The sequence below is a fragment of the Phaenicophaeus curvirostris genome, chromosome 5 (genome assembly GCF_032191515.1).
Source record: "Phaenicophaeus curvirostris isolate KB17595 chromosome 5, BPBGC_Pcur_1.0, whole genome shotgun sequence".
NCBI classification, from domain to species: domain Eukaryota; kingdom Metazoa; phylum Chordata; class Aves; order Cuculiformes; family Cuculidae; genus Phaenicophaeus; species Phaenicophaeus curvirostris.
In genome coordinates, this window is record NC_091396.1 from 64,115,362 (window position 1) to 64,133,117 (window position 17,756).

Sequence of the window (17,756 nt, forward strand, 5' to 3'; positions counted from 1 at the left end):
CCAAAATTTCTTTACTTCCTACAGGAAAGCAACGATAAACATTTTCAATATAAACAGACAGCCTACATATACTCAAATCTCAAAATAAACACTAAGAATTACAGTCAGTTTTCTTGCCCTTTCCCTTGCTCCTTTTATGGGTAACTTGAAGGGTAGAATATCCAGCAAATTAGAGAACATATCTTTAACCTTATTGGATAAAGCTCTATGTCCTCTGCAAAGGTCACTCGAAAGACTGACAGGCCTGTCTTTCAACAAGAGGTTTGAGAAAAGATTATCAGTCTTCTACATTATTTCAGCATTCTTTGAATTCTCAGCTCTAGGACAATGTCAACATGACAAACCTAAAAAAAAAGTATCAAACTAACAGAAAATCAGGAAGCTTATGTTTCACTTAAAAAACAAATTTTACATTAAAATCAATTCTAAACACCCAGCTCACAGTTGTGTTGCATCTAGATTAAACTCCAATTCCTGTAGTAACATTTCCCGTTTCTATTATACAACATCCATCTACAAATTGTACCTAAACAAGATTATGTACTTCATGATACATTTCTAACTGAAAAGATGAAGACACAATTCCAGTTTCCTGCCTTTCAGAACTAGGCTAGCAGCCACAAAAGTGATCTTTGCACCCTTGCACCACAGCAATAAGTGTAGCCCCATCCCCGTTATGTCTCTAGCATGCTCTCCATCAATCTCAGGGTAGAAGCAATGCTGTCTGCACCAAGAAGACGTTCCAGCCACGCAGCCTCCATGCCTGGCGCCGCTCCTCTCTCCCAGCAGCGGGCTGCCAAAGCAGACATGCGGTGTATCCAGGTACTGGCACCTCTTCACACACTCTGCAAGATGAAAGCCTGGGAACACAGACTTGTTCATCAGAGATTAGCAAGGGAAGATTTACTGCCTACAGAAGCAATCCAAAACTCTCGATCAGAAAATTTAATAGCATCACAACCACGTGGTGGTAGGAGCAGCTTTTATGTTTGACACACGTGTCAAGTTTCAAATGGTTTTGCCCATCACTTGATAACTTACACCCATTTCAGATTCCTGGCACACATCTTTTGTGCTTCCAGGCTCCAACCAGGGGTGAGGCTTTTCTTTAATAAACAAGGACTTTTCCTGTGTTTCTGAAATACCTGACAGAGCACGTAGAGCTTTGGGGGAAGACCACTGAAGTGCCAAGCTCAGCAGGCAACTGCAGCTAATAATATTGCGGGTAAGAAGTTGGGATTGTGAGGGAGATGATGTTGGAGCAGCTAAACAGCAAAGCATCTGTATCTAAGAGTCCAAACACTTCCCTATTGTGTGCCCAATAAAAAGCCAATTATACATTTAACCCTGTTACATATATTTTGAAAGTAATGAAGTATTTTTAACTTAAACCCAGATATACTGTTCTCACTGAAATAGCTTTAGCGTGACCTGTCTGCAGCATTAAGTACACGCTAATTTATGGTGTTTATAATAGATGATAATAATAATCTCAGAGGTCCTAAACCCAGTTTCCTTCACTACAGGATACCCAGCTGTACTGTATTCAGTCCACTGTAAAAAAAGCACAAGATATAATTATACTAATAACCTCCAGAAGAGTATTCCACAATACAACAGTTGATGTTTGTGATTAGTTCCCATATCAAGCATTCCCCTCTATGCTCCCATTATGAAACCAGCACCCTAGGAGGTGTCAGTTTATGTTTGAAGCTTACTTATCAGGAAGTAAAATAATTACAAGTTTAGAATATGACATCTTTATATATAAAGTACAGAAATTAAATTTTATCTAAAGGAATTTTTAAACTTACATCTGTCCTGGTTTCTTCTAATATTATACCCATACCTTCCTGTGCTGCCCCGTTTTCCTCCCACAACCCCACCCATGGAGCATCACCAAGCTGTAGGTACCCTTTGGGGCTCCAGTTTCCACCAGCCTCGTCAGACACCAGCAACAATCAAAAGGAATCCCCTACTTCAACAAGTAAAGCACAACACCCTGCCTGCTCCTTGGCCTGTGTTCATTCGTACCTGCTAAAGGCAGCCACTGGGTTCAAGAATTCCTAGAACACTGAACTGATAGCACCTGCTTGAAATCTGCCTTGAGGTGATAAGGCAACTGCATATTTTGTCCTCGCATGTAGGCATAAGTGTAAAGGGTGACTAAAGATGAACACTAACACTCCCACACACCTTTTAGCTGAACAAGACTGCTCAACAGCATGCCAAATCTTAACACCAACAGGGGCATTATCTTGATCCTTACAAAAAGAAGCTGATGCCATAAATTTACTTCCAAATTATTAACTGAAAATAATACAACACTGAGGTACCAGTAAGCATTTTTTTAAAATGTTGTTTCATCTAGAAAATGACTGCCTGTTTGCATTTTTCATACACACATCAGGTATACCATGGTTGTGTATCCATAACCTCCCACTGACTAGGTATACAAAATCCCCCCACATACCAAACAACTATTATCATTAAGAGTATTAACATTTATTATGAGCCCTGCTTTACAAAAAATACTGGAGTTCACAAAGCTTCTCTCCTAGCTGCAAATGAATCTTCAAAGGAAAAAAAATTTCGTGAAAGATTAATGTGAAAACTTTAATAGAAACTAATCTCAAGTGTTCATGAAAGAAAGCCATAAGCACCTTTTTTTTCATGTTTGCTTGGGTCTTCTGTTTTGGAAAACACTGCACTTACAAATTTGACAATTAACAGTTACCAATATCTTTCAGTTAAACTTCTAGATCTTTTCTATATAGTTGTATATAAAGACACAGTCCCTATTTGAATGAAAGATATTAATGCAATTAAAGCAAGACTGCTGAATTTTAGCCATTTTAGTCCCATGGCTCCTCACGTGCCAAATCAGACCTATAGAAGTAGAAAGGACAACAGATCACAAACTGACTTCTACCCTCTTCCCATTTACTTATATTCTTACTCATTTAGGCATGAAAGGCATCCTTTCTATCCATCCATCTCCTTTCCGATGAGGCTCTGAAAGACTGGCAGAGAGAGGTAGACATAAACACGTTTCACTCTCTCAGCTTGTTCTGATAATAGAATTTACATATCTTCATTCTTGACAATATTCAAGAGATTCGGGAATAGTCCATTTTAGAGAAACATCTCAAAACCTACCTCCATGCCCTCAATTAAGACCATCCTATCTATATCCTCAAAATCTCATCATGCCTCCATAGCTACTACGTCACCTCAACAATTTAAAGTATGGGGAGTATTTACTGAACTGCATAGTGCTTTCTTTTTCCTAAATTAATAAAATCAGCTTGTGATTTGAAAACCTTAACCTTATAAAAAAATAAAGACACTCACATTGTAATGGATCTGAACTTCAGAAATCACACGTGGACTGAACCAACATTAACCTGGCACTTTTCTCCTTGAGAAAAGCTCCCCACATTCTATACAAGATCAAATCACAGATATCAAGCTTGTGCAAATATTTTTCTGAAGGCTGGAATGAAACTTTGATAATATGCATAAGCATGTAGTACTAACACAGTACTAGAAGATGAAGTGGAGGCAGATAGACTTGACAAGGCAGAGACTGGAGATGGAGAGAAATACAACACACTGATTAATAAGATATTGAAAAGCCAAAATCGACAAAGGTGTTTGAATGAATATTTTTTTTAAGGGATCATACCCATTACGAAAAGTGTCACAGTCTTAAAGTATATGGCTAAGGGACAGACCACCAAGCAAGTTATTTCTTTTAAAAAAAGAGATAAAAACGGTTAATTGATTTCTCAAATTCACATACTAAGTTAAACAAAGACCTAGGAATAAAACTGATTACTGAGTAGACTACTGATCTTCTCTCAGGCCTCAATATTGTCCTCATACCCAGATTAAACTGGTCATATTTGGAAAATAGTAGTAAAACTACTCCCAGTAAATATTTGATACTTTTATGCCCTCTATTTTTAATTGGAAATTCCCGTTTTAGTTGATTACATGCTCCGAAAAGGGCTTGCAAGATTCTGACTGGATCAGATAGAAAACGTTTCCATCAAATGCCTATCCTCCTCCCTCTCCTTAATTTGACCGTTTGCCAAGAATCTTAACAACATAACCATTGTTTAAAAATGCTCATAAGGAAACAATCTGTCCCAAAAGCTTTGACCTAGGTCAGAAAATTCCCCTTCTTTCATAATGGAGCATTCTTAAAACACACTTTAGATGCGCATTTCTTTACTTTTTAAAAGCACATTTTACACTGAAGTAATTTCCAGCACTCACAAAGGGTTGCAAGCTAATATTTTCAGTGCCCTACAGTATTACTTAATGATTTATTTTTTTTTTTAAATCATACAATAGCTCAGAAGACCAGCTTGAGTTTAAAACAACTGGTTTGGGTCAGAGTTCACCGAAAGAATCTAAGCGGCACTTGCAGAATCATGCTTTTAATAAGCTATCTGGGCTATGTATTGGCAGTAGTCATATGAAAAGCTATAATCAATGTTTACAGGAATGGCTGAGACACTAGTTGGCCAGAGGAATACAAAAAGCTTAACATATAAATGATTTTCTGAAGGAAGCAGAAGTAAAGTAAGAAGGTGGTGGTTAACAAGGAGAAGCCACGTACAATTCACATTAGGAAAAACAAACCAACAAAAAACTGTCTTTTCAAAAGAGACCAAACAGTAAAACTGATAAATGCAGCTTAACCAGTGTATTTCCTTCTTTCTTACATAGATCCAACTTAATATCAAACAGCATAAAAATTAGAGAGTGCTATACATTATTTCAAGAACCCCTTCTTTAAATTCCAAGACAAAGATTTGAATGTCAGCCCAGCAGGGAGTTAAAAGGTTTAACTTTCTGCTACACATTGTCTGAGAAGAAATTAAGTTGCAACAGGAATTAGAGTTTGTTACTACTTCTCTTCCCTGCAATCATTACCAAAAAAAAAAAAACAAACCCAAAAAACCAAAAACCCCAATTCCTCCCTGAACACACCCAGCAAAAATCCCCTAGAGCTGCTCTGCTTATGCCTCCAACACCTAAAAATTTTTCTGCAATCTTTTCTCAAGCTTTATCAACACGCCCTAAGTATGCGGAGTGCTTTACATGTGTGCAGTCCCACTAAGGAAAAGAAAAATTGCAGGAGATGTAAAGTATGCCTTTTGAATCCTATCTTCAACAAAAACTCAGTATCTAACCTTACAGCATTTTTACATATTCCCCGCTCATCCAACACAGTTTAACAGAACAGGCTGCTGCATGCCTCTAGCAGAGGTTTCCCCAATGAGATTTGTTAGAACTGACTACACTTTTTTCAAACTTTTAAAAGCACCCAAATCAAACAGGTCACACAACTTTTTCCAGATCGCTTTACAAATAAACTACAGGCATTAACACAGCCCACAAAAGACCTTACAACTCAAATACACAAGACAAGACCAGTGCTGCTGAGCATCCAAATTCCCATCATTGCTTTTCAAGAGCTCTTCATTGTGTGGGCAGTTCTGGGGTTTTTAAATCATCTTTTCAGCTCTGCTCATAGCAGAGAGGTTTCGTTTCTTCGTTTAAGAAACACATGTAAGGAAACCAATTAGATAAGCACAAATCTTTCTGCCTAAGCTTCTTCACAACATTTTAGTATTTTACCAAAATCCACTCGGGCATCTCAAAGATGAGGCATCACTTTCTGAAAGGAGTCTGTACTTGCTCTTGCACACAGACTTAATGTAGAAGAGAGTCCCCAATGTATAGCTGCCAGTTTTATCATTACATCTATCTTACTGATAATGCAAGCCTTTCAATGAAGAGAGACACTTAAAACTAGTATTTACCCACCTTCTGTAAAATTCACACTATAGCAGGGTCATGATTAGACTATTCATCCAATCTGACAAACAACTATTCCCCATTCCCAGTGAGGATCTGAGAGAAGTCAGCCTTTTCAAATGAAAGAGCCGGCAGGTAAATCTAGAGGTAATATTTATTAGTGTTCCGTCAGAATCACAGAACAGTGAAGATCTCTCTGAAATACAGATCCTGCCAAACCCATCTCATTTGATTAGATTCATCAGCTTTGGTTGATAAAAATAATGGTGAGGATGGAAGATTTCTGGAAGAGTGTTTGACGTGGCACCATGTGACATTATTACACAATTGTACTGTGGAGAGTCAGTAAAGCACCGAGTAAATGAAAAATACTTCTAGGTGTGTCAGTCAAAGAAACCATTACAGGATGGATGAACTCTACTGTGCGTTTAGCAGAAGTGATTATTAAGATTGCCATTTTCATCAGAGGAGTGGTTAAGACACCTGATGATAGGATTTGCATATAAAACATTGGCAGACAAATACATAGGGAGGATGGTATTTAGAGATCTGAACTGCTTCAGAAGTTCAAAACAACTTTGGTTAACACAGAGGCCAGCTACTCATCAGTCAAGGCTCTGGGCTCTTGCTGAGTATCAACTTAGAATCTGTTCCTGACTCACCTCATTAAGGCACAGCTCAGGCAGGAGTGCAGACCCATCACTTCCCAATCCAGGAAACTACTGCTAGAACCAGCCTACATTCCTGGAGGAACTCTGTGAGAAAAGCATATTTTCTGTCTCCTTAATGTCTTTTTTCCCCTCCTACTCAAAACAGAACAGCAAGGTTGCGACACAGTCAGGTGCCATCCTAACTCAAGCACCATTTGTAATAAAATGTGCTGATATCTGCTTGAAATCAGCAGTTCAAAGTAAAGAAATAAAATGTAAGAGACTTTTCCCAATGGTCTCAGCCTCAAGCTTTTGGAGATTTTGTAGATAACTAGCAGTTCACACTAGCTCTTCCTCCCCACTCAGGACACAATATAAGCCAGCCCTGCTCAAACTGTCAACAGTTCAAAGAAAGCAGATTTTCCCCTGGGTGATAAAGGCACACTTCTTCCTACACTGTATCAATACCTATAACCTCACTGTCTTTTAAGAGTTTGTCCTCCTCCTTCAGGGTATCAGAGCTTCAAAGATGGAAAGAAGAATACCAACATCTAAAACGCTCCCGAATTCTCATAAGTCTTTGGCATAAGCTTTATATTCCAAGGTTACTGAATCGTCTTTGAAACAAGTGGTTTTCCCTGCTGAGATTTAACAATAAAAATATTTATATAAAGATAACACAAACAGAATCAAAAGTGACAGGCAGGCTCTCATAATACAAGGAGAAATTGAAAAGTTATGTTCTACAATGTACAGAAGACTTAGCTGTTACGAAAATAATCTTAATATTTGTTTTTTGTTTGAAACTCAGTTGCATTGCATATTCCCTACATTTAAAGCCTCTAATTGTTAAAATTTGCCACAACAATCTTTAAAATATATCATCTCTGAAAATAACTTACTTGAACAATTCCGTTTATAAGCAAATATTTTAGTTTTAAAATGTATAGTCAAAAATCCTTTTGAGTACTACATGAAAGGAAACTGATTGTGATAGAATTACTGTAAGGCATTGAAAACTAAGAAAGCACAAACTTAATTCAACAGGTTAAAAGAAAACTTACTAAAATTCAAATTTTTTTGTTTTAAATGTCAATTTGGGTCATACCTAGAAAAACAGTCGCAGACTTGCTCTGTTGAGGGAAAGACTCACAAACTGTTTTTGATAGAAAAGAACTATTACACAATAGTAGGAAGTCATAGCCTGATGAAAGCAAACTCCAAGTAAACTACACAGGAAAGTAACTTCTCACTGGAGTAACCTCTCTCAGAGTAAGAGCCACTTTATTTGCTTTAGTATAAGCTTCAAAGTGACAAACTCGGGTAACGTTACCTGTATTCCACGAAAAACGCCCCTGCAGACAGTTACAGCTCTATCAACTTCAACTCGCACTCAGTTTTGCTCCACTGTGATTTTTTCTGAACAGTCTTAAGATGTAGCCTTATTGCGATCAGGGTCTATGTAATGCTTGCTTATACTGAACATACAGAAAGACTGCACCTAAACATTTGCCAAGTTTAAATCTAATCATCTCTATCTACTGATAAATACGTATAATTTAATAAAAATCAGAGTTGCTACAAGCTCCCTTACCACTAACAGCTTTCCAAGAAGTTCTGAGGTTGGTCTTTAACACCCTCCTTTTCCAGAACAGCATGACAAAAAGTTGCCATGCAGATTCTACTCCTTTTCAACACTGGTAAAATATGGAGAACAGAAGAAGCATTAGATGGAAGTTTAACTCTCATTACAGGTGAATGAAAAGATATTCAACATGCCACAGGTTAACCTTCAATTAATATTTAGAAATAATTTAAAAATCAGAAGGGATCTCTTTTTAAATTAACATTCTGAAATGGTTAAAGTTGATTTCAGAGAGGTCTGTTACTCAAACTCATTTCATGGGGGAAAAAAAAGAACTAAAATTACGATTCAAATAATTTGCTTGTCCATTTCTTAGGTTCCAAACTGATAGCAACAAGGCTGAATGTTTAGGATCTGATGTTTAGTCAAGGAGCACTGTATGTCACAGACTGCAGTTGCAGGTCTGGTCAACCAATGATCAGACTTGGTTCACCGGTAAAAAAAAAACCAAACCAAAAAAACCCCCAAACTTAACACACCTTGCCAGTTTGCTAGTTTGCAATCAAGCTGGGTTCTCCTTTGTACACACGGCATCAGTCTGTGCAAAGCTAATTGACTGATACTACTAAACGAGGCTGCCCACATGCAAAGAAATAGAAATCCAGTTCAGTTTTCCAACTGACATGAGCCCTACGTATCTAGCAAGTAATAAACACATATTCAGCCTGTAGTAATTTAAAAAAACAAACACTTGAAAACATCAAGCATCTTGGTGCCAGAACTCCAAATGTTTATTTCAAACACTCACAACACATAGCATTACCTAGTGCCTGCACAACTCCAGCAGTCACACTTCACATCTTCCTAGGGAAGAATATGACATCTTAATAGCTTTGTTTTGGGCACACTGCATCTCCTTGCAGTAGCACATACATAAACTTCGGTTACAGAGAGGCCAAATACAATCTCTAACCTTCAACCACTTCTTTTCTTTAAGGCACCCGTTCTATACCCTGAGATATGGCCTCAAAGCGTCACACTGTGACAGCAGATAACTGGTGATTTGTTAACAGCAAGCAAGAAGACAAGAGTTCAGCCCCTGCATAAAGCTGAAAAAGAGAGCTCTCTCTAACAAGTTGGCATACGTTTGTCTTAAAGTAGGCAGGTATTATAGAATTCATAAACATTAATATCTTAAAATCAGGCTTTCTGCATAACTTCTTAAACATTAAACACACATCCTTCAAAACCCTACACTGAACACCTCTTGCCTGGAAAAGACTTCCCCCTCACTCAGGAATGAAACTGGTACAGTGATTTAGAAAATTGAGCATGTGTTGTGCCTTCTTTGGAGCCCTTATTTACTGTTGCTCACACTGCTAACAGCAAGCAACTAAGCACATGCCACAGCTTGCACAAACCAGAAGATCAAGCGTTACTTTATCTATTGACCCAAAGGGCAATAGGCAGACCTTAAGATTTTGCTGACTGAAGGTGCTGAAAAGATCAGAAATTATCAGTTCTGGCTTAATTTTAGCACATTATTAGCTGTAAAACTGTCTGAAAGAATACATACTCCTCAAAACAGAAACAATAATTTCCAGTTTACAGGAAATGAAACGAAAAGTCAGCATTAAAGAAGAGGGTAAGATAACAGTGACACGAGCTACAAAGTGACTCAAAGCAAAGAAGGATAAGCAAAAAGCCCTTTAGAATCATAGAATCACCTGGTTGGAAGAGACCCACCGGATCACCGAGTCCAACCATACCTATGAAACACTAAACCATGCCCCTCAGCGCCTCATGCACCCGTCCCTTAAACACCTCCAGGGAAGGTGACTCAACCACCTCCCTGGGCAGCCTCTGCCAGTGCCCAATGACCCTTTCCGTGAAAAATTTTTTCCCACTGTCCAGCCTGAACCTCCCCTGGTGCAGCTTGAGGCCATTCTCTCTCGTCCTGTCCCCTGACACTTAAGAGAAGAGGCCAGCTCCCTCCTCTCCACAACCTCCTTTCAGGTAGTTGTAGAGAGCAATGAGGTCTCCCCTCAGCCTCCTCTTCTCCAGGCTAAACACCCCCAGCTCTCTCAGCCATTCCTCATAAGGCCTGTTCTCCAGCCCCTTCACCAGCTTCGTTGCTCTTCTCTGGACTCGTTCCAGAGCCTCAACATCCTTCTTGTGATGAGGGGCCCAGAACTGAACACAGGATTCGAGGAGCGGTCTCACCAGTGCCGAGTACAGAGGGAGAATAACCTCCCTGGCCCTGCTGGCCATGCCGTTTCTGATCCAAGCCAAGATGCCATTGGCCTTCTTGGCCACCTGGGCCACTGCTGGCTCATGTTCAGCCGTTCTCAATCAACACCCCCAGGTCCTTCTCCTCCAGGCAGTTTAGTCCCTGGCTCTCTACCGAATTCTCAGTCAGTCCGACCAAACACCTGTAAAACTATCAGGCACCTTTCCATATACAACAGACGCTGGAAGAAATCCTCTCCAAACCAAAATACAGATCGTTAAAGCTTTTAACGCCTGAAGTTCACAAAGTCGGCAGCACGTCTGTTCAAGAAGAGAGGAAAGAAGAAAAGGAGAAAAGAGGGAACAAGCCAAAAAAAAGCCCGAATTTCACATTTGACACAAAATCAGCCTCTTTTCTAAACGGGAATCAAGGCTGTCCCGTCCTCGCCCGCCGGGGGGAAGGCAGGAGGGGGCATTACCTGCCAGCGGCCGTAGCTGAGCAGCAGGAGCGCCAGGGGGATGGCGGTGCCCGACATGGCGTGGGTGGAGGGCATGCTGTACTCGGAGTTGTAGAAGACTTCCAGCTTGACCACGGGGGGCGAGGCGGGCCGCGGCCAGCGGATCACGTCCTTGGTGCACTGCCCCAGGTACATCACCCCCACCCAGATGATGATCAGCCTCCGGCCCAGCCACGCGTCCAAATTCCAGATGCAGAAAGGGAAGAAGAGGATGTAGAACAGCTCGTTGCCCAGCTCCGTGCCCAAGCTGAAGAGGTAGTAGAGGAAACGGCTGCGGGTGGAGAACTCCTGGCTGCCGTCCTCCTCCGTCAGGGAGTTGCGGCGGGGCCTCCTCCGCCACCGCGGCCCCCCCGGCACCGAGCCCTTCCCGGCGGGGTGCCCCCGCCCTCCCGGGGGGCCGCCGTTCTGCTCCGCGGGACCCTCCACCCCGCAGAGCCGCTGGAAGGCGGCCACGCTGCGCGGGTCCCGCAGCCGGGCGGCCAGGCGGGCCAGGCGGCTCCACGGGGCCATGGCGGGGAGGGGGGGGCGGTTCGGGGCGCCCGCGAGGGGCGGCGGCGGCCGCGGGGCCTGAGGGGGTGGCGGAGAGAATCCGCGGCTCCTGAGGAGGGAACCTCTCAGCGCGAGGTGTCGCGGAGCCGCCGGCGCCGCCCGCCCCGCGCCGCCACCGCGCCTGCGCGCAGCCCGCCTCGCCCTCACACCGCCCCACCAGAGGGAAACCCCAGAGGGGCGCGGATTGGCTGCGGCTCGCCCCGGCCACGCCCCCCTCCGGAGGAAGAACCAATCAGAGCGCGGCTGCGTCCAACTCGCCCCCGCCCCCACACCGCCCTCCGCGGGGGGAAACCCCTGCGCGGCGCGGATTGGCTGCGGGTCGCCTTGGCCACGCCCCCTCGGGCAGGAGAACCAATCAGAGCGCGGCACCGCGGGAGGCGCTGGGCCGCGTGCTTCGGCCTCGAGCGCGAGGGAGGCGCGACTGGCGGCTTCTTGAGGGGCTGCGGCGCTCGCCATGTTACCTCAAGTCAATAAATAAAGGAAACTCTGAAAGCAAAGTATCTTCATAGAATTGTAGAACAGTTTGGATTGGAAGGGACCTTAAAGATCATCCAGTTGCACCCTTCCTGCCGTGGGCAGGGACACCTCCGACTAGATCAGGCTGCCCAGAGCCCCATCCAGCCTGGCCTTGGACACCCCCAGGGATGGGGCAGCCACAGCTTCCCCAGGCAAAGTGATCCAGGGCCTCACAACCCTCATAGTAAAGAATTTCTTCCTAATGTCTATTCTAAATCTTCCCCCTTCCAATTTAAAGCCATTGTCTCTCGTCCTGCCACTCCGTGCCCTTGTAAACAGCCCCTCCCCAGCTTGCTTGTAGCCCCTTCAGTGACTGGAAGCTGCTCTAAGGTCTCCCTGGAGCCTTCTCCAGGCTGAACAAGCCCAACTCTCTCAGCCTGTCCTCACAGCAGAGGTGCTCCAGCCCTCTGATCATCCTTGTAGCCTCCTCTGGACCCATCCCAACAGTTCCATCTCCTTCTTATGGTGAGGATTCCAGAACTGGACACAGGACTCCAGTTGATGTCTCACAAGAGAAAGAATCCCCTCCCCCGCCCTGCTGGCCACGCTGCTTTAGATGCAGCCCAGGACATGGTTGGCCTTCTGGGCTATGAGCACGTTGTCAGCTCATGTCAAGCTTCTCATCCATCAGCACCCCCAAGTTCTTCTCCTCAGGGCTGTTCTCAATCACATCATTCCCCATCCTGTACTGAAATCAGGGGTTGCTCTGACCCAGATATAGGACCTTTCACTTGGCCTCGTTCAACCTCATGAGGTTCTCACAGCCCCATTTCTCCAGCCTCTCCAGATCCCTCTGGATGACATCCCGTCCTTCCGGTGTGGCAACTGCACCACTCAGTTTGGTGTCATCTGCATCCTGTTCAGGGTGCCCTTGATCTCACTCTCTATATCCTTGATGAAAATATTAAACAATACTGGTCCCAGTATGGACCCCTGAGGGACACCACTCATCATGGATCTCCATCTCGACCTTGAGTGGTTGACCACTAGTCTTTGAATGCAACCATGCAACTAATTCCTTATTTACTGAACAGTCTACCCCTCAAATCCATCTATCTTCATGAGAGGGATATCAAGGAGGAATATGTCAAAGGCTTTACAGAAGTCCAGATAGATTACAGCTATTGCTTTTCCTGCATCCACTGATAAGAATCATAGAATCATAGAATCATAGAATCATAGAATAACCAGGTTGGAAGAGACCCACCGGATCATTGAGTCCAACCATTCCTATCAAACACTAAACCATGCCCCTCAGCACCTCAAACAGTCACAAATTCTCCGTATCTGATATCCCTTTCCGTGTTTCATCACGTTTTCAGCCTGGAGTCAATTAACCACAGAGTTGGTCATTTTCTTAAGATTAAGTGAGTAGAGGCCATCCCTGAGTAGGGGCCAGGATGTTTATAGAAGATATTAAGTGTCTGCACCTCTGGGCAGATATTTGGGTGTTTGTAGATTATGTTATGTGTCTGCATCTCTGGGATCAGAGTGTTTGTGTTAAACAAACAAGGTAAACAAGGTGCAAAATCCATTCTCCTTAACCCCTTGGGTAGCAGCCTCAGCCACTGCGTCTTAGCATCAGCATCCCCAGCTGTCTGCTGTCCTCACCTTCCTTCTCTGACTAGATCAACTCCAGAAGCCTAAATCTGGTGTGTAAACATCAAGGGAAAAGCTGATTTTGAGCGGAGACTATGAGTGGGTTTAGTGCCAGCAGTCAGGCTTGTGAAGTGATGGAAGCGGTGGGTTACCTGCAGGGATACGGGGCAGAAGCTGCTCAGGGAGGTTTTAGGTGGGTGCGAGGAAAGGAGCTGTGCTTTATCCCATCTCTCCATATCTGGGAGGAGGTTCCACATCTGGATAGGTGTGTATGGCTTTATAGTTCAGCGGGACCGAAAAATTTGCTGTCAGGTATTTTAAGTCCACAGTTGCTGGGTTTTCCATGTGGAAATGCCATGGGAAACGTGAGCTTTGGTCACCAGTGCTCTCTGATGTTTCTGCCTGTCTGCTGATCTATCACTTGCTGATACTCTGATGTATTTGTGTCTTGTCTTAAAATTGGGAGATTAAACAAGTAATAAATGTGCTGGTTTGTGCCATTTTTTGAAAAGGTGAGATATGTTGCCCGAATGACTTGTTAATATAACAACTGTCCTGACCAAAATATAGATCTGATGTGGAATTCAAATAAAAAAAGTTGAAGTGAAGGAATATAATTCAAGTCTACACAATGTTTTAGTAAAAATTGCTATTGGTACTGGTTTGAGGAGGTACTTGACTCTGGCTTGGTGCTGCATGATATTAAGGTTGGGTGCAGGCAGCACTAATAAACCATGCAAATGGAATTTGCTTCCAGATCTCAAGAAAAGGAAGCCTGTAGGAGAACTTAGTTGAAAGAGATGGTGTCCGAAGAGATTTCAGTAGTCGATTGTACCTTATTTTTAGCAGTGACGTGGAAGAAGATCTAAACCTGCTGCTGAAAAAGTTCAGCTTCTGGATTAATGGAGTTGTAAATAGGGTGAGGATGGGGCACTGATCAGTATGGTTGGTAGAATGAGCATGTTCAAACGCAGTGAATTTTAATCCAGCCAACTGGATTTGTCTGTCTTAAGAACCAAGTGTGGAGGCTGTAACTGGAGAGTAGAAGACTGCAGCCTGGAAAGGTAATGACTTTGAGAAGGATTTAATTTAAACAAGCAATCAGATAAGAGCTCTTCTATATGCTGCTCTGGCAGAAGAGGATTAATCAATGTACAAACAAAGGAATAAAAGAATGTTTATTTTACTTCCCATGTTTGGGCTCTACGAAACCATCCATGGGATAGTGTGTACAGTTCTGGCTTTCAGATTTTAAGCAGCACTTGGAAAATAAGAGAAAGCAAAAGAGTGAAGCCAAAGAGTGAAGCAAAATGTGCTGATGGTTGAAGAAAATGCATTACATGGGGAGGTTTTCAGAGCTCAGGATGATAGAAGTTATCTAAAAAAAGGATTGGGAAGTGACTGGATTGTAGTGTATGGTAACATTCCTGAGGGAAAATACAGGATATTAAAGGGCTCTTTAATCTATTGAAGAAAGACATAATAAGAAGTAACGGCCAGAGGCAAAAGCCAGCCAAATTCAGATAGGAAATAAGACACACATTTTTACACGGTCAGCCACCAGAACACATTCCCAAGAGAAGCTGATGATTTTCCATCATTTTAAGTCTTCTGTGGAAGATTAGATGTATTTCTGAAAATTATTTTTTAGCCAAGCAGAAGTTATGCTTTATGTTGTTGGATGAATACAGGTTGAAATCTGATGGTCCATGATACACATAGTGTCAGGTTAATCTTGTGAGACCATCATGGTGTAAATATTAAATGCCAGAAGCAGACATTGCATTAATAACCATGAACATTAGAATCAATTTTTTTTGCCTTGCAATACTTACACTCCATAAAAAGCTAATATGAATTAAGCTTTTGGCTGCAGAATATACTTACTCAGGCAATATTTAAAGGTTTTGGCCTCTTGCTTCCTAAATATACACTCTTGGGATCGCTTGGAGAAGTTTCTTTACATTTCCATTTAAATTTCTAAAGGAAGATCCTTTCAAGAAAATTTCTTATCGAGACTGGATAATAATCCCCCAAACAATATTTCACGATATGAACATCAGTTATGTGAAATTGCCTCAAGGCAAAGAGAACCAGAATGCACCAAATGAATCCTGATAGATTTACTGTATTGTACTTTTTATGTATTTATGTGTTGTCTGTGTTTGCATCATACAGTCTTAACCTCAATCAAGGCATTATCATGACATAAAGAATTATATTACCAATGGAAGAGCTGCTATTACTGAAAGACCAATGAATGGAATATAAATGAGATTTCAGGTCAGCAGCTTGGCTGAGAAACATGATAAAACCACCCCTGAAATGGTACATGATCAATTTTTCTGTCTTGAGAATGGAAGGTGTGCTGTCATTTCTCTGCCTTCAGAGAAATGTATGATCCTGCAAGATATGTGTGCTTCCTAATTTACAGAGTTCCTTATTTTTCTGGCTATTAAGCAGAAAATGCAAAGGCAGGAGCTGAAAAACAAGCTCCTTCTTGAGCCAAGCCGCAAACAATCTCCCCTTAAACACAGAACAAACTGAAATCTGCTAATTAACTTGATGAATTCTGGAATGAGATCTGAATAGCTGTACAGGTTAAAAAAATCACAGTGATTACAAAGGATAAAGTGAGACTTGTCTTTGTGGTATGCACTTGGTGACTCTTAAAAAAGCAGGAAGTGTTTGTGTGTGTGATTGAAACTTGGTTAATTTGACTTTGAATTATTAGTGTGAATATTGCATAACACAATGTAGGACCCAAGTGCAACGTCCTATACCTGGGTCAGGGCAATCCCCGCTTTCAGTACACGAGGAGGGATGACGTGACTGAGAGCTGCCCTGCAGAGAAGGACTAGGGGTGCTGGTTGATGAGAAGCTCAACATGAGTCGGCAACGTGCGCTCACAGCCCAGAAGCCGACTGTATCCTGGGCTGCATCAAAAGAAGCGTGGCCAGCAGGTTGAGGGAGGGGATTCTGCCCTTCTATTCCTATCTTGTGACACCTCAGCATAAGAAGGGTATGGAACTTTTGGAATGGGTCCAGAAAAGGGCTACCTTCCATATGAGGACAGGCTGAGAGAGTTGGGGTTGTTCAACCTGGAGAAGAGAAGGCTCCAAGGAGATCTTATAGCGACCTTCCAGTACCTGAAGGGGGCCTACAGGAAAGCTGGAGAGGGACTATTCATAAAGGCTTGTGGTGACAGGACTAGGGGAAATGGGTATAAACTGAAGAGGGGCAGATTTAGGTTTGATATAAGGAGGAATTTCTTCACCATGAGAGTGGTGAGACACTGAAACAGGTTGCCAAGGGAAGTTGTGGCTGCCCCATCCCTGGAGGTGTTCAAGGCCAGGTTGGATGGGGTTTGGGCAGCCTGATCCAGTGGGAGGTGTCCCTGCCCATGGCAGGGGTGTTGGAACTAGATGATCTTTAAGGTCCTTTCCAACCCTAGCTGTTCTATGATTCTATAACATTAAAACTGAAGTAGCTTTTAAATTCCCTTTGTGCACTTGCAGTTAATAACCATTGCAGTGGGGAATCCAAGTGAGGTATGGAGTGCACCTGATAAAATAACTTTTCCAGAGAATGTGTCCCTTTTTTCTATCTGCAGTAGATGGCCCCAAAGCTTTTCTGAATACATTTCAGCATGCCACACAAGTGCTGTCTGAGTATGACACCTGTGACACATGCCTTTTCAAGGGTGCTTGGTGTTGTGGTTTGAGCTAAAGTAGAATCAGTTTTCTGACGTTAGCTAAGTTTCATCTAAGTAACTTCATTTTCTGAAAGTTAACTGCATGTTTTTCAATCAGTGTTTCTCTCTAGAAGTGATAACGTGAGACCTTGGTATGCAGAAAGGCCACTGCTTATACTTACTCCTATAGTATCCAAGGCCATCCTTGAGCTGGTGGAAAGCTGTAAGCCAAAGAGGTGAAGAAGGTTGAACCTGCAAGGAGGGGCAGACAGGACAGGTGACCCCAAAGTGACCAACAGAGTATTCAGTCCCATATGCGTCATACTCAATATAAAACTGAGAGATCACAAGAGTCTCTTTTTTCTTTGATGACCAATGTCCAGTGAAGACCTTGTCTGTCTTTTTGCCCCCAGTCCCAGTTCCTGAATCCAGTTCCTAAGCCCAGCTCCCTCCTAGCCTTGGACCCTTTCCCTCGTGTCTGCTCTGCAGTGTTTGTGGTGGCATACAGTCATTGATGGCTGGGGATGTGATTTCATATATTTGTATATATTTTATTACTTTGTTATTACTAATACTACTAT

General features: G+C 42.6%; 1 protein-coding gene across 2 annotated transcripts in view; it reads right to left on the minus strand.

The window, feature by feature from the left end:
* Positions 1-11,444, minus strand: part of WDR89 (WD repeat domain 89) — a 52,411-nt gene extending 40,967 nt beyond the window's left edge. The window contains exon 1 of one of the 2 annotated variants that reach the window (XM_069856846.1): positions 10,779-11,431. In XM_069856846.1, coding sequence (XP_069712947.1) covers positions 10,779-11,327 — 549 coding nt within the window. In that variant the 5' untranslated portion in view covers positions 11,328-11,431. Of the gene's footprint in view, positions 1-10,778 lie in introns of both variants that reach the window. The other variant, XM_069856848.1, reaches the window with a different exon arrangement.
* Positions 11,445-17,756: the final 6,312 nt, after the last annotated feature.